This window comes from Nycticebus coucang, chromosome 11, assembly GCF_027406575.1.
Source record: "Nycticebus coucang isolate mNycCou1 chromosome 11, mNycCou1.pri, whole genome shotgun sequence".
NCBI classification, from domain to species: Eukaryota; Metazoa; Chordata; class Mammalia; order Primates; family Lorisidae; genus Nycticebus; species Nycticebus coucang.
The window spans coordinates 40,847,225-40,867,733 of NC_069790.1; the positions used below are offsets into that span (position 1 = coordinate 40,847,225).

Genomic DNA, 20,509 nt, shown 5'->3' on the forward strand with positions numbered 1-20,509 from the left:
CTTTGACCACTAAAATGCAATTTCACTATAAATGCTGAAGTAAAAATTATTTGACAATATTTCAGTGCTCTTCAGTGTAAATATATGTCTAAACTTTCTCACAGTGGAATTGGAGATACACCAAATGGACTATACTATTTATACAAGTTGAAGGAGTTCTGCCTGTTTTGTAATTAATGAAGGGTATCTTTAAGTATTTTAGATAGCATGTTGAAACCATCTGTTTTTAATTATATCATGCTTTTCTTAAACAGACAATGGAAACTGAATTAAGGAATATTTTGAAACCCCTATAGAGATATTAAAGTATTAACAGCCATTCAAGAACTTTATTGTTATAATGCTTGAAAATGTTTGGTTTTACAGATCAGCAGCTTGACACTTCATAAATATCAGATTTTCAATATCAAAGGAAGAAATATGAAATATTGGGCAAATACAGAAAATATACTACTGGAAAAGACCAGGGATTTTCACTATTATTATATTTCACAAAGTCAGGCACAGAAAATGTCTTGTGTATTTGTAGAGATTTGAATAAGAATTTTTAATATAAATCCTGTTTAGGATTTCTTTTTTAACTTGATTGCAGATTGAGAATTTCTATGAGAATAAATTAACAGCTTGTTATTTATTCTTCATAGAGGAAAAATCTTAAGCTGTTCTCATGGAAACAGTAGCATACAAAGTGTGGGATTTTAGTACTTGTTCTTAAGTATTGAAAAAGATCAGATTTTCTTTCTGGATGCTTCCTGGTCCCAAATGCCACATCTTTTCAAAATCAGTATCAGTTCTGCAGTCAGTTTTCAATCTCCCAGTGGTAAGGATATATTCAAAGGCCGTGTGCTCAGCAGGATGGCAGTCTTTCTCTGTGAATGTTAACTGTATCACTCATCAGTAACCTCCCGCCATAAGAGGACTCCGTATTTTCTTTCCTTTTAGTGACTCCTTGGGCTTTTGAATGGCAGCCACTGCCCTGAGACCTCAGGCAATATACTCATGCCACTGGTCTAACTAAATGTCAAAACTGCAGATCAAAGTCCCCACATTCTAAGACTCATGTCCTTTAAGGATCGATTTTCATAAACTGTACTCTATGTTTTAGAAATACATAGAGGCTCACTCTTTGCTTTCTTCCTTTTATCCCAGAGAAGTTTATTTATAAGAAAGACAATCTGATAATCTACAGATAATGTGTGAAATTCTGATGCAACTACATAAAACACAATCATCTTGCCTTTGCACAGCCTTCTATTATTTTATAAGATTCATCATCTTTTAGCAGAAATACAAAAATTTGGGGGCTATAAATATATAAAGGCACAGGTTGCTTTGCAGTACTTTGCCATTGCCTGGTACAGTGTGGGCTAGATATTGGATAATAAATTCTTATTCATAATTATTTTATTTTCCAAATCTTCATTATGCGACAGGTAAATTATATGACAGAAAATAGCATCAGCATTTGTTTTTGTTGTCTATAGCCATTTTAACTATTCAAAATTACTTGGAAAATGAATGTAAATATTTGAAATCATTTTTGCTCTGTAGATTTCACATATAAATGAAATAAATCTATACTTCTTTAAACAGAACTGAGTAAAATACAATAGACCAAATAATGTGCTACGAATACCTTTTCAGATCAATTATGGAGATAAAAATGTTAAATTGTACTACCATCTAAAGTACTATACTTGAAAAACAGCGTAAAATGTAGAAAAGAACGTACACAAATGCTATTTATGTGTATAGCTAGCTAAATTTAAACATATCTGTTATAGCAGTAAGACCAAATAACACATTAAATAGGCACATATCAGAGTACTCAAAAAAAAAAAAAAAAGGAGTAGAAAATAAGAAAATAAACACAGACCTTACAGCCTCTGGATTATTTACTAAATTCCAAATAGAAGCTTCATTGTGCTATTTCCCCTATACAACATTTAATGTAACTACTTGAGACTATTAGGTACTAATCTTCACTCTGGGTTCTCCTATAATCCATGAGACATTAGGCAAGTCACTTACTCAGAAGTAGCCTTGGCCTTACCTGTTTTCACCACATAATTAAAATTTAGGGATTTAAAAAAAAAAAAAAGTTTCTTATTTCCATAGCTGTAGTAAATAGTTGAGGCTCATTAGAAAAACAAATACAGGGAGAAAATTGTACAGGTCCTTAAAGGGAAGAGTTAAATTTTCTGAGAAATCAAATTTATGTTTTTCTTTATTCTACCCTTTACTGCTAATATGAAAATAACTTGGCTAAAATCCAAATAAGATAAAATTTTCAATTTAAAAAGGTACTCTGATTATACAGTGAATCAACTGATGGAGAAATCAAGCAGGGGTATGTATGCAAGTGGCAAGGGGAAGTGGGTACATGTGCTTGGTAGCATGTTTGTTTACGTTGGGGACAGGGGTGGAGAGGGTATTCTATGTATGATTCAGATCCTTTGATTTTTCTCTAGAGGGGTGATAAAATGAAAGTACAGGTATGTTATAGAAAAACAAGCAGGGTTTGTATTAAAACAACTTACCAGTTTTTCGAAGGGGAAAATCATCCTTTGCATCTTGGGTTCCTGGTAATGTGTATTTGTAGGATGGAGATGTCCCACTAAGGGGTGGAGAGCTTTGATCCAATGATGTGTGGTGGGCAGCCCTAAAAAGACAAAAAAGTTTCATGATTTACTCTGAAGTTTTCACTGCATGTTGGTCAGCAACAATCAGTTAGACATGCTATACATGCGCCTCAGCTGTGTCTATGTTCTTTCTTCTTAGTGTATACAAACCATAGTAACCGAGTTCATTGCAGCAGTATATTATGGAATGATGGCGGATTCCTAAGAATGACAACTACATAGTGGACATATGGTCACACAGAAAAGCTTGCTTCACTGGAAGAATTTACCAAGAGCCTGACCTTTTGATAATCTGAGATCATGTTATGTTTTAAGAGGCCAAATGAGGGGAAAAGTCATCATCTTAATTTTTTTTTCAACCAACAATGTAGAACGAGGTAAAAGTAAATACATAAAAGGACTTCATTTTTAAAAATTGCTAGATGATATAAGCAAGTCTATTAGAGTAGCTTTTTTTTTTACCAAAAAGAGAGCATGGTGCCAATAGCTTCAGGTTTCCTGACTTAGATAGCTGTTCCAATAGCATAGACTGGAGATCACATTCTTCAATATGAAATCCATTTTTTTAAGTTTTCTTTTTATTTAGGAAATATAATAAAAGAGATGCAATGCTGCAACCGGAGAATTCAGGACTGAACAGTGACTATCCAGTGGACATAAACACCTACAATTATTATATATAAGGAAAACTATGACACTATGCCCTTTCAGTGGGCATCACTACAATGACTGATCTACCACTATTATTTATTTGAATTATACATTCTCAAGAATTTATTGGTTTAACGATGTTTCATCTAGCTACAACTGGAAAAAAATGGTAATAAATTCAGATTCCATAAATTAATGATTTATTGTTATCTGGAATTGGACACTAGTGAAATTCAATTCTGTAAAAACAAGACAGGATTGCTAAGTACATGTAAGAACCATGTTTAATATGCCCAAGAGAGCAGCTAAAGAATTTTTAGCTGATAAGTTGTTTTCAGGTACTATGTAGTTGTTCCTTATAACAAAAAGTCATTATCTTTTCTTAAAACAGGCTTTAATTTTCGAGGAATTATTTATTAATTATAAATTATGTAATTTTAGATAAAAAATGATATTTCTTTTTAAATACTTTGTGTTGTTAGAATGCTTAAAAATTTCTATAGAAATTAGTTTCTCAAGTCAGCTAACATATATGATAGAAATAATGCAAATTGTTAAAAAGTACTTACAAAACATTCTGGAATCTGCCTGTTATGTTTTTTTTGGGGGGGAGGAATGCATGAAAGGACAGATGACTATAAAAAGGCTTTTAACTACAGTCACTTTTTAAACAGAAATCTGGGATGCTTACAACTTCACTACAAGGAAGTAATCAAATGCTGTGTCCTACCTATCCTTGCTGATACAGGGATTAAAAAAGTACGTTAAGTGTAAAAGCCTATGGTCACTTAGCAAACATATTTATGAAGGGAATGAAACTATTATCTATAAGACTATTATCCATACACGATTTGCCTATCAGCTCCTCACACTGATCTTTAAACACACCACATCCTTCTTATTTTACAAAAAGAATTATGCATTGCATAATATCTCTTTACTGGACTTGGGGGAATATAGTTCCATAAAACTTATAATACCACAGTACATTATGTTGTCAGCTTTGAAGGTCAGAAACCAGACTAATATTTTACTGGGTGGTAGGAAATGGAGTGAGGTGGGCAGGGGCAAACTCTTCACTGACATCTTTGATTTATTTATTTATTTAGCAGTTTGTCCTCTCCCTTCCCTATGCTCCCTCATCCTCCTTCCTTCCTTTTTTTTTTTTTTCTCCTTAATTCAGCCAAAAGTCTTCTGGACTTTCAAAAATAACTCTGACCTCTATTTTACTAAGCCAAGTAAAATCAAATCACAATCTTTCAAGTCTTCAAAAATGATTATATAGATATCAAGTGCAGCATTTAAGAACAGAAAAATACGAATTAATTTTTATGCCCCACCATACATTTGACAGTGACTCATTCATCAAAGAACACATATACTTCCTCATCCTCAAGATGATGAATTCTAACATTACTTGGCAGTTCTCTCTCTGTGTACTTTACCACATTATTTCACATAACTGTCCCAGCAATCGTAGATGGCAGATACTATTATTATCCTCCTTATATAGAGAAAGAAACTGATCCTTAGAGAATTCAAGGAACTTGCCTACAGCCACACAGCTGAGAAAAGGCAGGCCTAGGATTTGCACCCAGCTGGGCTAAATACAGAACCTATGCTCTTTACCACTGGGAATGAAAACAGTCAAAGGCTGAACATACGTGTACCAGAGCTTGGGATGGCGGCTCACGGAATGGTTTTTTCCATTAGTTGGAGTGTCTTTCGTTGCAGATTTACTCAGTAGGAATTCTTGAAGCTTCTGCTTTACTTCTGTACTTGCTACTGCTCCTGAAACACGCACACACAGAAACAGATGTTGACTGTGAGTTTTGTCCTCTCGTGCTTCTAGATCACTTAGCAAAAATTAAGCAGTAACATCACTGGTCACACAGCATGTGAACTTTTCCTACTAAAAGAAGAAACCACAGGCTAGATAGGCTTTAGAAAATAGCATAGTAATGCTTTGAGAATACTGCTTAAACTGCCAATTTTCAAGACCTTCTTTAATTGCTTTTGCAAAAAGGGAATTCCCAGAAATAATACTTTTTCTGGAGTTTAAAAAATACTGCTTAGAAACAAAACACTGCTTTTTAATGATCAAGAATCTGGGGGATTAGATACATTTTAGATCCTGTAAATACATTAAAACGACCTTTTCTGAGTTGCTAGTTTGAAAAACTTAACTTTTTAAAACCACTCCGAGCATTAAAAAAATAAATATTGCTGACAATTCCAGTTCAAGTCATCAAATTTTAAATCTTGCTACGACCTGATTTTGAACTGACCTAATACAGGAGAATTATTTGGATCTGTCTCCCTCTTGTGGATGGTTCTTTTACAAGTGCTCTGCCTCAAATCTTCCCGAAGTTTGAGTATGCAGAAACTAAATGGAGGAAAGGCATGGCTTACAGAGTAATTATTACGTGGGCAGGAAGAAAGAAGACATAGTGAGAGATACGGGCGTAAGTTTATTATTAAATAGAATGGCCTACACTATATTGTTGTAGAATAACATTATTTTTAAGGTTCAGAAAACCAAAGATTAGCATCTTTGCCAAACAGTGCTGGGCACATTGAATGCAGAGAGCTGGCTGATATGTGAATGTCAGAACCTTATAGTTGGGTTTATAGTTTATTGTTCTAATTAAACACAGACAATTTCGACAAGTTTAATTCCACTCTTTGTCAGGCTTATTTCTGAATGATGATCAGCTAAAGATGAGGAAAGAGAGTCCATCTTTTACCCTGGTGCCTCTTACTTTCTCGTCCTCTATCTTTGCCTCTGAGAGGAGGAAGCTGCTGTTCTCTGCGATGCCTCTCTACTTCCTGTTCTTGCCTCTGCTGCTCCAGTTTCTGCTCCTTTTCTAGGAGTTCTTGTTGCTGTTTTATGGCTAGAAGTTCCTGTTGCAACTTGCGAGAAGAGAAAGACGTGAGAGTGTGCAATTTCTTTAGGTTTCATAGACCAAAATTCAAATGTTATGAGTTTTTGGAATTTGTTTATGTTTATATTTTTACCCACTTTTTCTGTAAGTTGTTGTAACCTGAAGACAATTGACTGATGCCATGATGGTCCTAATGTAATCAACAAGCAAGTTTTTAGGCAGTTCCATTACCTGTGCCTCCTTAACAAAAATAATTACCAAATGCACTCATGTCTTCCAGTTTCTATCCATTAAATCTTTAGTTCTCTTAATAAGCTTGCTTTTAATATATTTTATATGAAATATATTAAAACAGGCAATGGTAGGGACTGTCTAGAAGTCTATTTTATAAAAAAATCTTTCATTTTATAAACAAACAAATGAAATTTTCAGTTCTTATCCTGAGAAATGGCAGAAAAGTAACCAAAGCAAATACAATGGTGTGATATAAATTAAGCTGGAGAAACTCTACCTGAAATAAATGAATGCTAAAAATTTTGAAAACTTACAGAGAACGTTCTCAATAGACCAATGCAATCTATATATGCATATTAGGGTCTTCACTCAAAATAGCAAATGTTTTATTCTTTCATTCAGCACACAAAAACCTTTAGACTAGAGACATTGGTCAAGAAGAATTCACTTCCACAGAAGTGCACTTTAATGCACTATTGTCTGGCTTTCTGAATCCCTTGAATTAATTTTTGAACAATGAATAACAAACATAAATATGAAACATTCTTAATAGCCATTTTGAGGTATCAGTTTCCTTTCAGACTGGACATTGTATGTCTATGAAGTATAGTAAACTTTCTCACTGAGGAGAAATTAAAGAAAGATCTTGAGTTCTTCTTAGGCTCTGACATTACTAGAAAATATGTCTGGATGAGTTATTAGACTACTCAGACCTTTAGTTCCTAATATGTAAGGTAGAGAATAATCTCATGCCTCATGTTTAAAATTGACATAACATTTCATTTTTAAGTTTGAATCATACTGATTTTAATTATTATTACTATAGGTTTAGCATCCCTAATTTGGAAAATTCAAAATGCTCAAAAATCTGAAGTTTTTTGGGCACTGATATAATACTGCAAATGGAAAATTTCACATCTAAGCTCAGATGACAGGTCAAACTCAAAACAAAGGCACAACACACAGTATATTTAGTACCCCTAAGGAAAAAAAGACCCTCCCTACCCTCTTCAATTGTGATATACATTTTCTGCACACATCCAGATTTCTCCACACAAGAACACCTGCAATGGTTAATAAAATGGTACACAGCCAGGCCGATGTGCTAAGAGCAAGACCCCCACATTCAGAATCAGTAATGATCGTGATGCTAACCAACTACAGATTGTGCACGAATGGCTGACTTTGCTTTAGATGGTTCAACACATATAAACTTTGCTTCATGCATACAATTGTTAAAAATATTATATAAAACTACCCTCAAGCTATGTGTATAAGGTGTATATGAAACCAATGAATCTCATGCTCAGACTTGAGTCCCATGCCCAAGATATCTCATTATGTATATATATGAAAATATCCACAAATCTGAAAAAATCCAAAATCCAAAGCACTTCTGGTCCCAAGCAGAAGTGCTCCAACTATATTTGTAACTTTCAATACTAATGAAGTTAGTCATTTTTTTATATTAGAATGGTACCTAAAACCCTGAATTTTAAGCCAAAAAGTAATAGAATAAAAATAAAAAGATATATGTAATGGCATGAGAATCACGCAGGAGCAATAAGAAGCTAACATTGTATGTCAATCATAATAGCCCTAACTCACCTGGAATGACTAGAACATTTCTGATTCCGCTTCAAGTTAAAATCTTTGGTGTTTTGGCCTTGACATACCAGTCCTTTAATGGATGTTTTTAGATATTCCTTTCAGTAAAAGAAATCATAACTATGCTTAAACTCTGCCTAGTGTTAACTCTACACAGATATTGGGATTGGTCTAATTCATTCAATGCTTTACTCAAAACCCCAATATATATGAACGTTAATCTTTCTTACGAATCTATAATGCACACAATTTAATTACCATGCCTACTATTCACTATCAAAAGTCACAGGAATGAGAATTAAAACAATACAAAAAATAAAATTTTACCCCTCCATTTCCAAATATTCTGACCTAGGAAAGAGGCAGGGTAACTTAGGAGCAGACCAGGCAAGACTGTAAGCCTGGGGGTAACTACTTACTGACAGTGTAGTCTTGGAAAAGTTACATTATATTTTCCTAACTCATTAGTAGGTGGAAAAATGGGATAACAGCACCTAACTCAACAAATTGTTGGTTATTATAGAAGCCAAAGATGCAAAAAGCTAATAGTAGTTTAACTGTTAGCTAATTCAAATAGCTAATCATTGGCTATTTTAAATTGCACATGAACTTTAAACTTTATGGATATCCTGCATAGTTAAATCATAATTTACTGTGTCTTCCTTATAAAATAAAATTTAAATGATTATTAAAAACGTCAACTTTCAGTTTTACCAGTAAAAATTATAACAAAATAAAGTAAGGTAAGTTTTTAAAAAGTACAAAACTTCCCAATCTTGGTGGCGCCTGTGGCTCAGGGGGTAGGGCGCCGGTCCCATATGCCGGAGGTGGCGGGTTCAAACCCAGCCCCGGCCAAATTAAAAAAAAAAAAAAAAAAAAAAAAAAAAAACTTCCCAATCTTAAAAAGAGATTTTAATTATTGTCTTCAGTTTAGGGAAAAATGACTTATTACTTTGGAAAATCATTTTAAAAACTAAACATTTCTTTTAGCTCTTTCATAATTTCAATAAACACTATCATTTTGCTTATATGAAAGGAATAAATAATTATCTGTTTACTACTACTAACTTTTTAGTAAAATTAAATAAATTACTTACTAAAAAATTTATATTGATTTTTCCAGCTACAGAAGGCATCAAATATAAATGAAAGAAGTATCTAAAGCAGTAATTTATCAGTACTGCCCCATATTCAGGGCAGCATAATTCACATCAAGCAGCAAAATGAACTACATATTTCTTAGATCTTTAAAGTATGATGAAGAATGTAAATTTTACTCATTTGTCTTTGCCATTCTAACATACCAGGAAAATCTGAAGAAAGAGATCTAGACATCAATGTTCCTATTATTGCTTCATATTTCAAATTAAAATAATGCTTCAGTATTCATTCAAAATTAAGTCTATAAATTAAATGAAGGTTATTCATACTTCAAAATATAGTCATTTGCTACTGATTCCATATGGGCCCCAAAAGAAAATCCTCATTCTTATTTTTAAGGTATCTTATAGATCAATAATATGCAAGGGTTATTTTAGTAAAGTTCACTAGTAAAAGTAAAAAATCATATTTAATATCAAGTAAAAGAGCTGTTTAGAAAAATAAGATGATATAGGCCTTCCAGGCTAAGAAAGTAGCTTGAGAAACAAGGAACATTGGGAAGGAGATAGCCTTCTCACACACTGTAATATTTATAGGGTAAAATTATACAGTATTAACATAGATTTGTTATCTATATTAACCCTACATCAATGAGCTGCTTGTACTTGATAATCAACTAATAGATTAAGTACCAAAATACAATATCATAAAATATGATAGGATATAACATAAAATTTATTATATTAATAAGTTACCACATATTGAAGTCATCTTTAAAGGATTTAAATATAAAAATAAATTATTATAAATATTTGCTACTTTTATCTTACTAACATAGTAAATTCAAATTAAATATTCACATAGACTAAAGTAGCCTTGTTTTCAAATGCCTTTGTCAAAAAGTTGGAAGATATTTTACAAATAAAGCTAAACTAACATCACTGAAGATACAAAAGAAAAAAATAAAAACTAGACACATCTAAAATAATCTGATAATAGGCCATCATAAAATAATTCTGACCTATGGATAGTATTTATCATTGGATAATTTAAACAACTTGAGTCTTAAATTGTCAACTATCCCCAAAATTCTTTCAATAAATTCTTATCTACCGTCTATAAAAATATTTGTACCAGTTGGTCCATATATAACTCCCTTGAGCTTTTTATTATGCTATTATTTTGAATGTAATACAGTATGTAATTTTTTCTAAAGCAAAGTTTAGGACATACTTAGAACATCTACTTATAGATCAAAGATTATTTTAAAAAGGCTCTCTCTTCACATAAGGTGACTTATCCTTTCTGGCAAATAGCATCTGCAGTTTCTCAATAAATATAAATTGGGTCTTTCCAGGCTTGTGGTTCTCCTTAGTGGAGAGAAGATAGGGCAAATGAATAAAGTCATGTAGAAGAGAATCTAGAGCTAGGGAGGGAAGTTACTATTCCCCACTACTGACTCTACAAAGTAGAGGACACAGAAGGTGGTACAGTCTTCTTTAAGAAGCAAAGCATGTTTTTTTTTTTTGTAGAGACAGAGTCTCACTGTACCACCCTCAGGTAGAGTGCCGTGGCGTCACACGGCTCACAGCAACCTCCAGCTCTTGGGCTTATGTGATTCTCTTGTCTCAGCCTCCCGAGCAGCTGGGACTACAGGCGCCCGCCACAACGCCCGGCTATTTTTTGGTTGCAGTTTGGCCTGGGCTGGGTTTGAACCCGCCACCCTCGGCATATGGGGCTGGCGCCCTACTCACTGAGCCACAGGCGGTTTTTAACAGGTACTTACCCAAAGTTTTCACTAGTACAATTATAATACCCTTCAAGTCATAGATCGGTGTCTTAATCACAGTGGAACTTCCCTCCGTGTTCCCATGGGCATTGCTGTGCCCTCCATTATGAAGATGCCCTGAGTAAGGTCAGAGACAAAGAAACATTTGCTACCTTTATGTGCTCCTGAAGCTGAGCCTGGTGCTGCCGGGTCAAGTTCTCATGCTGTTTCTGAAACTCGGCTATCAGGAGTTGCTTCTGGATTTGTTGCTGCTGCTGGATGAGAAGTAACTCCTGCTGTAGTTGCTTTTCACGAACGACAGGATCTACCACAGGCATCATCATCCTGAGGTCCGTCCTTAGGTCTAAAGGCGAAATGGGCTCCAGGCCCACAGGAACCTCTGACTTCACATCCACTAAAAAAACAACAGAAGAGAGGGTGGGGAATAGAATAGAGTTATAAAGGATTGGAAATTAGCACATTCGTTTGGAAACAAACAACAAATAAAAGACATTATACCTTGTACGATAAATGTTATGTCAATAGTTCTAGGCATTTCTTCACAATGATGATAGATAATTTGCATATCAGGTTTGATAAATTGGTTATATGCTAATTTTTACTCATCAATCTGTATTTTTGCCATGAATCTTCCGCAATTCCCTTTTTCAAAGAGATGACTTCAATTGTTCACAGGTATCAAAGTCATCCATAAAACTTATTCTACAGAACCACTAACAAAAATCTAGTCAACTGCCAGGCACAGTAGCTCACACTTGTGATCCTAGCACTCTGGTAGGCCAAGACAGTTGGACTGCCTGAGCTTATAGGTTCAATACCAGCCTGAGCAATAGTGAGCAAGACCCTGTCTCTTAAAATAGCCAGGCATTGTGGCAGGCACCTGTAGTCCCAACTACTCAGGAGGCTAAGGCAAGAGAATCGCTTGAGCCCAAGAGTTTAAGGTTGCTGTGAGCTATGATGTCAACACACTCTACCAAGGGCAACAAAGTGAGAGTCTGTCTCAAAACAACAACAACAAAAACAGTCAACTTAGGACCAAAAAATGCAACTATATTGAGGGAAAGAGTCATGTTATAAGAGGAAACTTCTTACTACAATTAAATTTATGCACTTATGAACATTTTTCTTAATTATTAGTCAAAAGATACATTCAAGCTTAAAAATAAAGATTGTACATAAGGCATTTTCAAAGACAATACAAAACTGCATGCCAAAATGTGGGCAAGAATAATTAAGCCCAACAATGGTGCCAGATCCATTTCTGCCAAGCTACCTTTCTGAGTACTGGTTTTTTAGTAGCAATAATCTGTATCTCAGTTAACTTATTCCTAAAATAAACAAAGTGAGAAAATATGAGGAAACTTAAAACAAGTATTTAATCATACAGCTAGAGAAAGAAATATTTGATGATATGAGGATAAGTATAGATAATAATATTTAAATTTATAAAAATTACGTTATATGATGCATATAAAATGGTTAGCACAACTTCTAATAGATTAAAATGCTGCTTTCTAAAGGAGTAGTTTAAGTGGGAAAGCCCAAAACAGGGTAGATATACCACTTATGGCTGGTGTCCTTTCTGATTGGTAAGTCTCCCATATCACACTGGTTGATAAATATTTTGTGTATCACTCCTACCCACAAGATGCAGTAGGAAAACTTTGTATTTAATTGAAACAGGTTAAATTAAAGGCAATAGGGATTTTAAAGGTGGAAATTGTATTGCACAACTTTTTGGAAGAGGTTAGCAAGTACTCAGATCCAACCAATTATTGACAGGGAAAAAAATAAATAAATAAAGACCCAGTCAAGGATGTCCAAACTGCAGCCTTTGGGCTGCATGCAGATTATGTGAGGACTTCCTTGCTTATTTATGGTAGTAGATATCACAAAAATTGTGCATGGATCTTTTGGTTTTTTCACTCATCATCTTTCATTAGTATTTGTGAATTTTAATATGTGGCCCAAGATAACTCTTACTTCAATATAGTACAGAAAAGCCAAAATTGGATCCTTTTTTAAATTAAAAAAATATTTCAAAGATTTAAACACTACGAGAACAAAAATAAAATTAAATAAAAATGCCTTTATAAATCGAATTACAGTTACAACAGAGTTGTTAAAAGGCTTCAATGAGACACTTTAGAGTACTTACAGCATTTAGCACATTCCACAATAAATATTGTTAGTTTTTTTATTATATAAAAATGAAAATTTCCTATATACAGGGTGGACACAAAGTTCATGTGCGATTTAAAATAGTTATAACTTTAAATTGCACATGAACTTTATGTCCACCGTGCATTAAAATAAACCACCAAAACAAAATTAGGAAAAATATGACAATAAAATGGTATATGATTTCTACTAAATATCAGAAAATAAAAACACTAAAACCTCTAGAAAAAATAAAAAGAAAACTGAAAATAGTTTTCAATAGTAAAGAAATGAGATTATCAATCAAATAAAGCATCATTAATTATTAAATATCATATATATGATTCATGTACATACGTATCTATGCATAATGCCCACATTTTTCAGGGTAAGCATATGATCAAGAGACAATTGTTTATTGCAAATGGAGTTGTCAAGTGGTAGAATACTCTGCAAAACCAATTTGGTGATGTGTATCGAGAGGTGGTATACATTTCTATTACTTACAGCAGGTTTACTAACTCTTAGGATTATACCTTAAGGAGATAATACTTACAGAGAAAAAAAGTTCGATGTCATTTTGTTTACTGAAGTATTATTATTATTATTTTTAGCTGAAATTACCAAGTACAAGGAAATGTCTACGTAAAATATGTCACATTCACTTGGTAGGAACATAAACAACCATTAAAAATTACATTACATTAAGTGGAAAACCAGTAATAAACGTGACATATATACTATGATAACAAATTAAAGCACATAACTATAATTAATTTAGTCAATATATACACTTATTGAACTCTTTTAAAGTTTCAGGCTTCAATCTAGATGTTGGCATTTAGTACTTATAAAAACAGAAGAAGAAGAAGAAGACAAAAATTCCGGCTTTTATTGAGCATATATTCTACTAGGGCTGTTAATCATATTAGTTTCTGAATCCTAAAAGCAAAGACTGGCAATGCAGAAAACTGAAGATGGTTGTATTTTGATAGAAATATGAATGATTCTCCCCTTTCTACTTTTTCCAAATTGCATCTAATGCTCTACTACTAAAACTTAAATTTGAATATTTCAGGTTGGGAGCTACAAAGTTAATATACCATGTGGATTTAAGAACCATCTTCAGTGATATATAAATACAAATGTTAAGTTTTCAAATACTACAATATTATTCTTGCTAGTCATTTGAACTACATGTTCATGTGCATACGCCCGTGCATGTAAACTGGTGTCAATTTCGGGTTGCTGTCACGGGTTGTTTTTTAACATATTAGTCAGAAGTTTGCAGTGATGGTATTTCATGTGTCACTTTAATGAAAATGGGACCTATAGTTTGGTAGACAATGATGTCTAAATTATAATATTTGTAGAAGGAAAGAAATTAATTGTGACAAGTTCAGAAGCTAAAGAGGTGCATGGCTTGCAGGATGTCTTAGTTGCAGCACCCAGTGTAGAACTTTCAGTCAAGGCTCTGGAGTAACATGAAATTCTGAGCATTAACTTAAGAGTTGGCTTAATTCCGGGTATATGCCCAGCAGAGGAATTACAGGATTGAATGGCAGATCTATTTTTAGATCTCTGAGTGTTCTCCATATATCCCTCCAAAAGGAATGTATTAATTTGCATTCCCACCAGCAGTGCAGAAGTGTTCCCTTTTCTCCGCATCCACGCCAACATCTCTGGTCTTGAGATTTTGTGATATAGGCTAGTCTCATTGGAGTTAGATGATATCTCAAAGTAGTTTTGATTTGCATTTCTCTGATGATTAAAGATGATGAGCATTTTTTCATATGTCTGAAGGCCGTGCGCCTGTCTTCTTCAGAGAAGTTTCTCTTCAAATCCCTTGCCCAGCCTGCGATGGGATCCCTTGTTTTTTTCTTGCTGATGCGTTTGAGTTCTCTGTGGATTCTGGTTATTAAACCTTTGTCAGAGTTATACCCTGCAAATATCTTCTCCCATTCTGAGGGCTGTCTGCTTGCTCTGCTTACTGTGTTCTTAGCTGTGCAGAAGCTTTTTAGTTTGATCACAACATAACAAAGATATTTGTACCAGAATGTTTATTGCAGCCCAATTCATAATTGCTAAGTCATGGAAAAAGCCGAAGTGCCCATCGATCCACGAATGGATTAATAAATTGTGGTATATGTATACCATGGAATACTATGCAGCCTTAAAGAAAGATGGAGACTTTACCTCTTTCATGTTTACATGGATGGAGCTGGAACATATTCTTCTTAGTAAAGTATCCCAAGAATGGAAGAAAAAATATCCAATGTACACAGCCCTACTATGAAACTAATTTGGGACTCTCACATGAAAGCTATAACCCAGCTACAACTTAACAATAGGGGGAAGTGGGAAAGGGGGGGGTGGGTAGAGGGAGGGGAATTGGTGGGATCACACCTGTGGTGCATATTACAGGGGTATTTGCGAAACTTGGTAAATGTAGAATATAAATGTTTTGGCACAGTAACTGAGATAACGCCGGAAAGGCTATGTTAACCACTGGGATAAAAATGTGTCAAATGGTTTATGAAGTGAGTGTATGATGCCCCATAATCATATCATTGTATACACTTATGATTTAATAAAAAAATTAAAAAAAAAAAAAAAAAAGAGTTGGCTTAATTCCAATGAAAAGCAATGACTGTTAAGGCGTATTTCTTTTTTACATTAAAAAGGCCAAACTACAGCCTTCAGTTTTTACATGGAAATCCCAATAAACAAAAGATCAGAATTTAACCCTATAAACACTAAATGTAAAAATTCAAGAGACCCTGGGGTCTCTTCTTGCTGGCATTTTTGTTATTCATAAACTACAAACATCAAACCCCTAACGATTAAGGGGAAAAAAGATAAGGGGAAAAAAAAATCCTCTGAAACAGTTATTGTAAACCTGAAAGGGTAATTTGACTTCTTAACCTGCTATCCCAACAGAAATGATTGTGTCTAACTGCTTGCCTTTGTTCAGAGACTAATCACTAAATTGTGAAAAATCACCCTCAACTTACAAAAACTGCTCTTGATTATAAATAATTGCCCAAGACTGAGAGAAAGTGGCAGGCAAGATCCCAGTCTTTCATCCAATTTATTCAGCAGCAATCCACATTCCATTTGTCTAGACTAAATATAGCAGCGTTTATACAAGAAATCAATAGTGCTTGCAGAGAGGAGAGCAAAGGCATGAATATTTCATCAAACTCAGAGAGAAATGGCAATCAGCACACTGATGGTTCTGTGTAGGTCATCTTTGGCCTGCTAGATTAGTTCCTGTTACTTGGACAATAGCTCATCTCTGCCTAATCATAATCATATCATAACCATTCTTTCTATTTTTAACATTAATTGCATTGTGGGTGACAAAGGCTCATCATATTCCAGAAGGAATGTTGGATTTTTCTTATGTCTTTTGTGACAGGCTAATAACCCACCCCATGAGAAATAATAGTAACACAATACCATAGCTGAGTTTCAACAAGTTACAGACACTTTTACATCACAGAATGTAAAAGAAAGTACATTTTCCAGAGCTGCCCTATTATCATAATTAGAAATAATCAATTTATAAGGAAAAATTCACCACCAGTTTTAACAATGAGTAAATGGAATCATCTTTGTTCACAATATTCCTTGTCTGGAAACATGCAAATTCCTCACAAAAACAAGTGTCCAATGACAAATAGGTTATAAGAAAGGTGATGGTGGCAAATATTAGTATTAGTATTAGTTATAAATGAATCATTTTTTCCAACAAATCTCAAGGCACATGTGAGAAAAAGTCACAACACAGATAGCTTTATTGGGACTCACTCTGTTTGAGTGAGTACATGTTATATTTATATTACTACTTTATTATTACATAGCAAATGCCCAGTCAGAACATCTCTACATACATATTAATCACTTAACAAAGTCCATTCTTTCTTTAGTGTCTTTCTCATTTGATCTTTGATCGTTATTCTTTCTTCTGTTTAATGTTTATGAATTCACGTAATTTTTAGAAAGTTTAGTTTTTAATGAACATATACATGAAAATGTTCCCATTTCAAAATCAAAACAAAGTCCCAAAACATAGAGGTGTTTACAATAATCACATTTATTTAAGGAACACACATACATGTTTCCATTTTTTAATTAAATTCTATGACAAATAGGTCAATTCCAAGGCTGTTAAAGAGTTAATTCAGAGAACTAAGAATAATCTAGTAGCCATGGAGTGTTTCTTAATTCTTAACTTTAGACGCTGCTACTCATAGCTTAGGTAAGCAGAGAGGATTTTCATATGTTCAAAAACAGCAACTTTTTGGTTGCTACCTTGTCAGTTGGCTCAGAAACAAGACACCAACCATTTTAAGAATGTTTTAAGCGAACAACTTGTAAAATCGCAGATGAAAAAATTTTAAAGAACACACAATTTTGACCATGTACAATTGTCACTATGGCTAAAGACTGTTCATGCCATTTTGAAAGAAGTAGAGTTCAAAATATTGGCTTTCGCGCGCGCGCGCACACACACACACACACACACACAATTGGCATGGGCACAATCTCACCACTGATTTGTGTGTGTTAATTATTTAGTTAATTTTTCCACTTGAAAAGGTGCTATAAAAATCGGAACCATGCTGAATAATCTCAGTTAATATTCATAATTACAGAAGGCATACATTAAGATACAGTAGTAACAATGCTGCCCAGAGCCAGTTTGTACTTATGTTCTTTATAACAAGGAAATGATGGTTCCCAAGATTGTTCACAATTATTCTCTAGATTTGGCAAGGAACAAATATTGCTCTCATCATCTATTCTCCTTCTTTGGTTCCTTCTTTCACACATAGAAACCTATGAATGTTGGGTCCTGTTGACTCTGTCCACTGGGAAAGGCTGCCTACTGTACTTTTTTTTCTGCTTTAAAATTGTCCAATCAAACATATAATTATTATCAGTAGTTCAAGGTCCAAAAAAGATTGCAAAATAGCTGCCTCAGGAACACATAATCAGGGCTTCCTCTAAGTGTGGTCATAACAATAGTTTAAGTACAAGGCAAATTCTGCCAGAAACCCCTTTTATTAAACTTGAACAGGAGTAGAAATCATCTATCAATAACCTTTTCATATCTGCTTCTTTGTTGCAGACTTTAGCCTTTGCCATGTCAGGCTGATTTCTTTCAAAATAAATTAACATGCACCTTGATGATATCATGTCATCCCTGAAACTTTGATCAATACCAAGATGTGCACTTATGATAGCCTATCAGGTAATGCCAGAGAGATTATCTTCTCCATGGTATATGCTGCCTGGCCTTGTTTCTGTTCTTTCTGGCCAAACCAAAATCAATAAGGAATAATGTATTATTGTGACACCCAATACCAATTAGGCAGTCATCTGGTTTAAACTTTGTGAATCCAACTCTTTGTATGTACAAATGCAAAGGTTTTCATTGTAAACCTTCTTGAAACTGGAGGTCTTAAGAATTGAAGATCCATGAATAGCACATTGTAGTATTTGTCTTAACTATACCACCTCAAGTGCAAGCTGTCAACCCTATTTTAAAGACTCTTAAAGAATCTGCTCTTCTGTAACACTAAGAAATAACTAGCTTTCTGGGATCTAAGATTCTAGCTTCACTGTCATTTCCTTGCCATTGGTCACATTCCTTGTATGGTAAATGTCCGAAGGGAGCCACACTTGATCTTCCATACCAGTTTACATTTCCCTCTGATAATGAATTTGGCTTTGAAGCCACATCTCCTACCATTCTGAGATATGATGATGAAGGACTGGACCCAGAGCCTTACGCCTCTCAGGAGGACAGGGGGCATCTGGGGCTTGTATGCAAAGGAAATCCCCTGAGGAGGGATTCAGAAAACAGAGTTTCCTTCCGGGTAACAGGGCCCAGAATCCACCAAAGAGACGTTGATCACCCTATTCAGTAGTGTTTCCTACCACCAGGCTGCCATGTGTGAAGGGGTCATCACAGATACCAGACCATAAATTAGGGCGGCACTACCACCCTGAAGAAACCAGTTTTTCTCACGCTCCAAGGCTGCCACCATCTTGCATTTCCGGCCGGTATCTCAAATACCGCCACCCAGTCCCGGAAGCTGCTCTTCCCAGGCAGAGCACTCTGGGAAAGGATCTCCAGGACAGGCTCCCAACGTTCTGCAAGTGGGGTAGAAATTAAGGGTACCTGCAAAGATTTCTTAAAACATCCTTTTTAAAAATCTTTCTTCCTATATGGTATGGATTTGATTACCCAAACTACTATTTTCCCCAACAAAATTCATCACTGTAGGCTTTCCCCTGACTTCTCTAGACTTATCTCTGGTACCTGGCTAGAATCACATCCTCCTTAAAAAAAAAAAAAATTAATTTCCATAGTCTCCATTGATTTTACACTGTATCTCTTGCACATCTTCCTTCCTTATCTAATAGTTAAACAATTTATTTTTTTGAGCATGTGCTATTACTCTGCTAAAAATTGGAAATAAAAATGAGAAGTATGATGTGGTCACTGTTAGCCAGAGAGCACAATGAAATACATACTATAGGCTTGGGCAGGGTGGAACAGAGTGGTCAGGTTCCGTGGACAGGAGAAGGAGACAGGCAAGCAGCTGCAAAATAATGTGCTGTGTTATTTGTTATAGATGAACTTAAAAGAGAAGCTACTGAGTATACTAGATGGAGTCAGAAAAGACCTCACAAGGCATGTTTGCCTGACTCTTCCCTCTGCCATTAAAAAGCCAAAGTCATGTGTCACAACAGAAGAACAACATGTGCACAGTAACAGGGAAAGAAAAGGGAAACTACAGGGGTCCTCAAACTTTTTAAACAGGGAGCCAGTTCACTGTCCCTCAGACCATTGGAGGGCCGGACTACAGTTTAAAAAAAAAACCTATGAACAAATTCCTATGTACACTGCACGTATCTTATTTTGAAGTAAAAAACAGAACAAGAACAAATACAATCACACTGCCTCATGTGGCTCACCGGCAGCAGTTTGAGGACCCCTGTTAGTGTGACTGGACTCTAGCAGGCACAGGTGGTATAAAAGATCAGAAAGGTAGGCAGAAGATGTGATTACTTCACAAAACCAGCAGTGGGAAAGAAGCCATGTTTATTCCCTTACAAAATCTGACCTACCAAGTGGTGAGGATAAATGAGTAAAGTAAGTTTCCCTTATCCTATTTTGTGAGCACTAATTAACAGGCATGAAGGAATGGTTTATGTCTAGTGAAAGTCAAAAGCATGGAATGTCTAGAGGTAGAGTGCCTCCCTAAATCTCTTCTCTCTTCCCCTCTTTTTCCACCCTTCTCTCTTTTTTCTTCTCTCCCTTCCCTACCTCCCTTGCTCCTTCAGGTTTTCTATTTTAAGCTAGTTCTCTAGCAGAATAATAAAACCATGCAAGAGGGAGAAATGGTAAGGGTAATAAACAG

At 34.8% G+C, this 20,509-nt stretch overlaps 1 protein-coding gene across 15 annotated transcripts in view; it reads right to left on the reverse strand.

The window, feature by feature from the left end:
* Positions 1-20,509, reverse strand: part of HDAC9 (histone deacetylase 9) — a 1,013,994-nt gene that overhangs the window by 413,981 nt on the left and 579,504 nt on the right. For 7 of the 15 annotated variants that reach the window (XM_053609475.1, XM_053609477.1, XM_053609481.1 and 4 more), the window contains 4 exons: positions 11,063-11,304; positions 6,041-6,206; positions 4,958-5,084; positions 2,541-2,662 (listed from right to left, as the gene is read on the reverse strand). In XM_053609475.1, coding sequence (XP_053465450.1) covers positions 2,541-2,662; positions 4,958-5,084; positions 6,041-6,206; positions 11,063-11,304 — 657 coding nt within the window. The remainder of the gene's footprint in view (positions 1-2,540; positions 2,663-4,957; positions 5,085-6,040; positions 6,207-11,062; positions 11,305-20,509) is intronic. The other 8 variants (XM_053609482.1, XM_053609491.1, XM_053609485.1 and 5 more) reach the window with 4 other exon arrangements.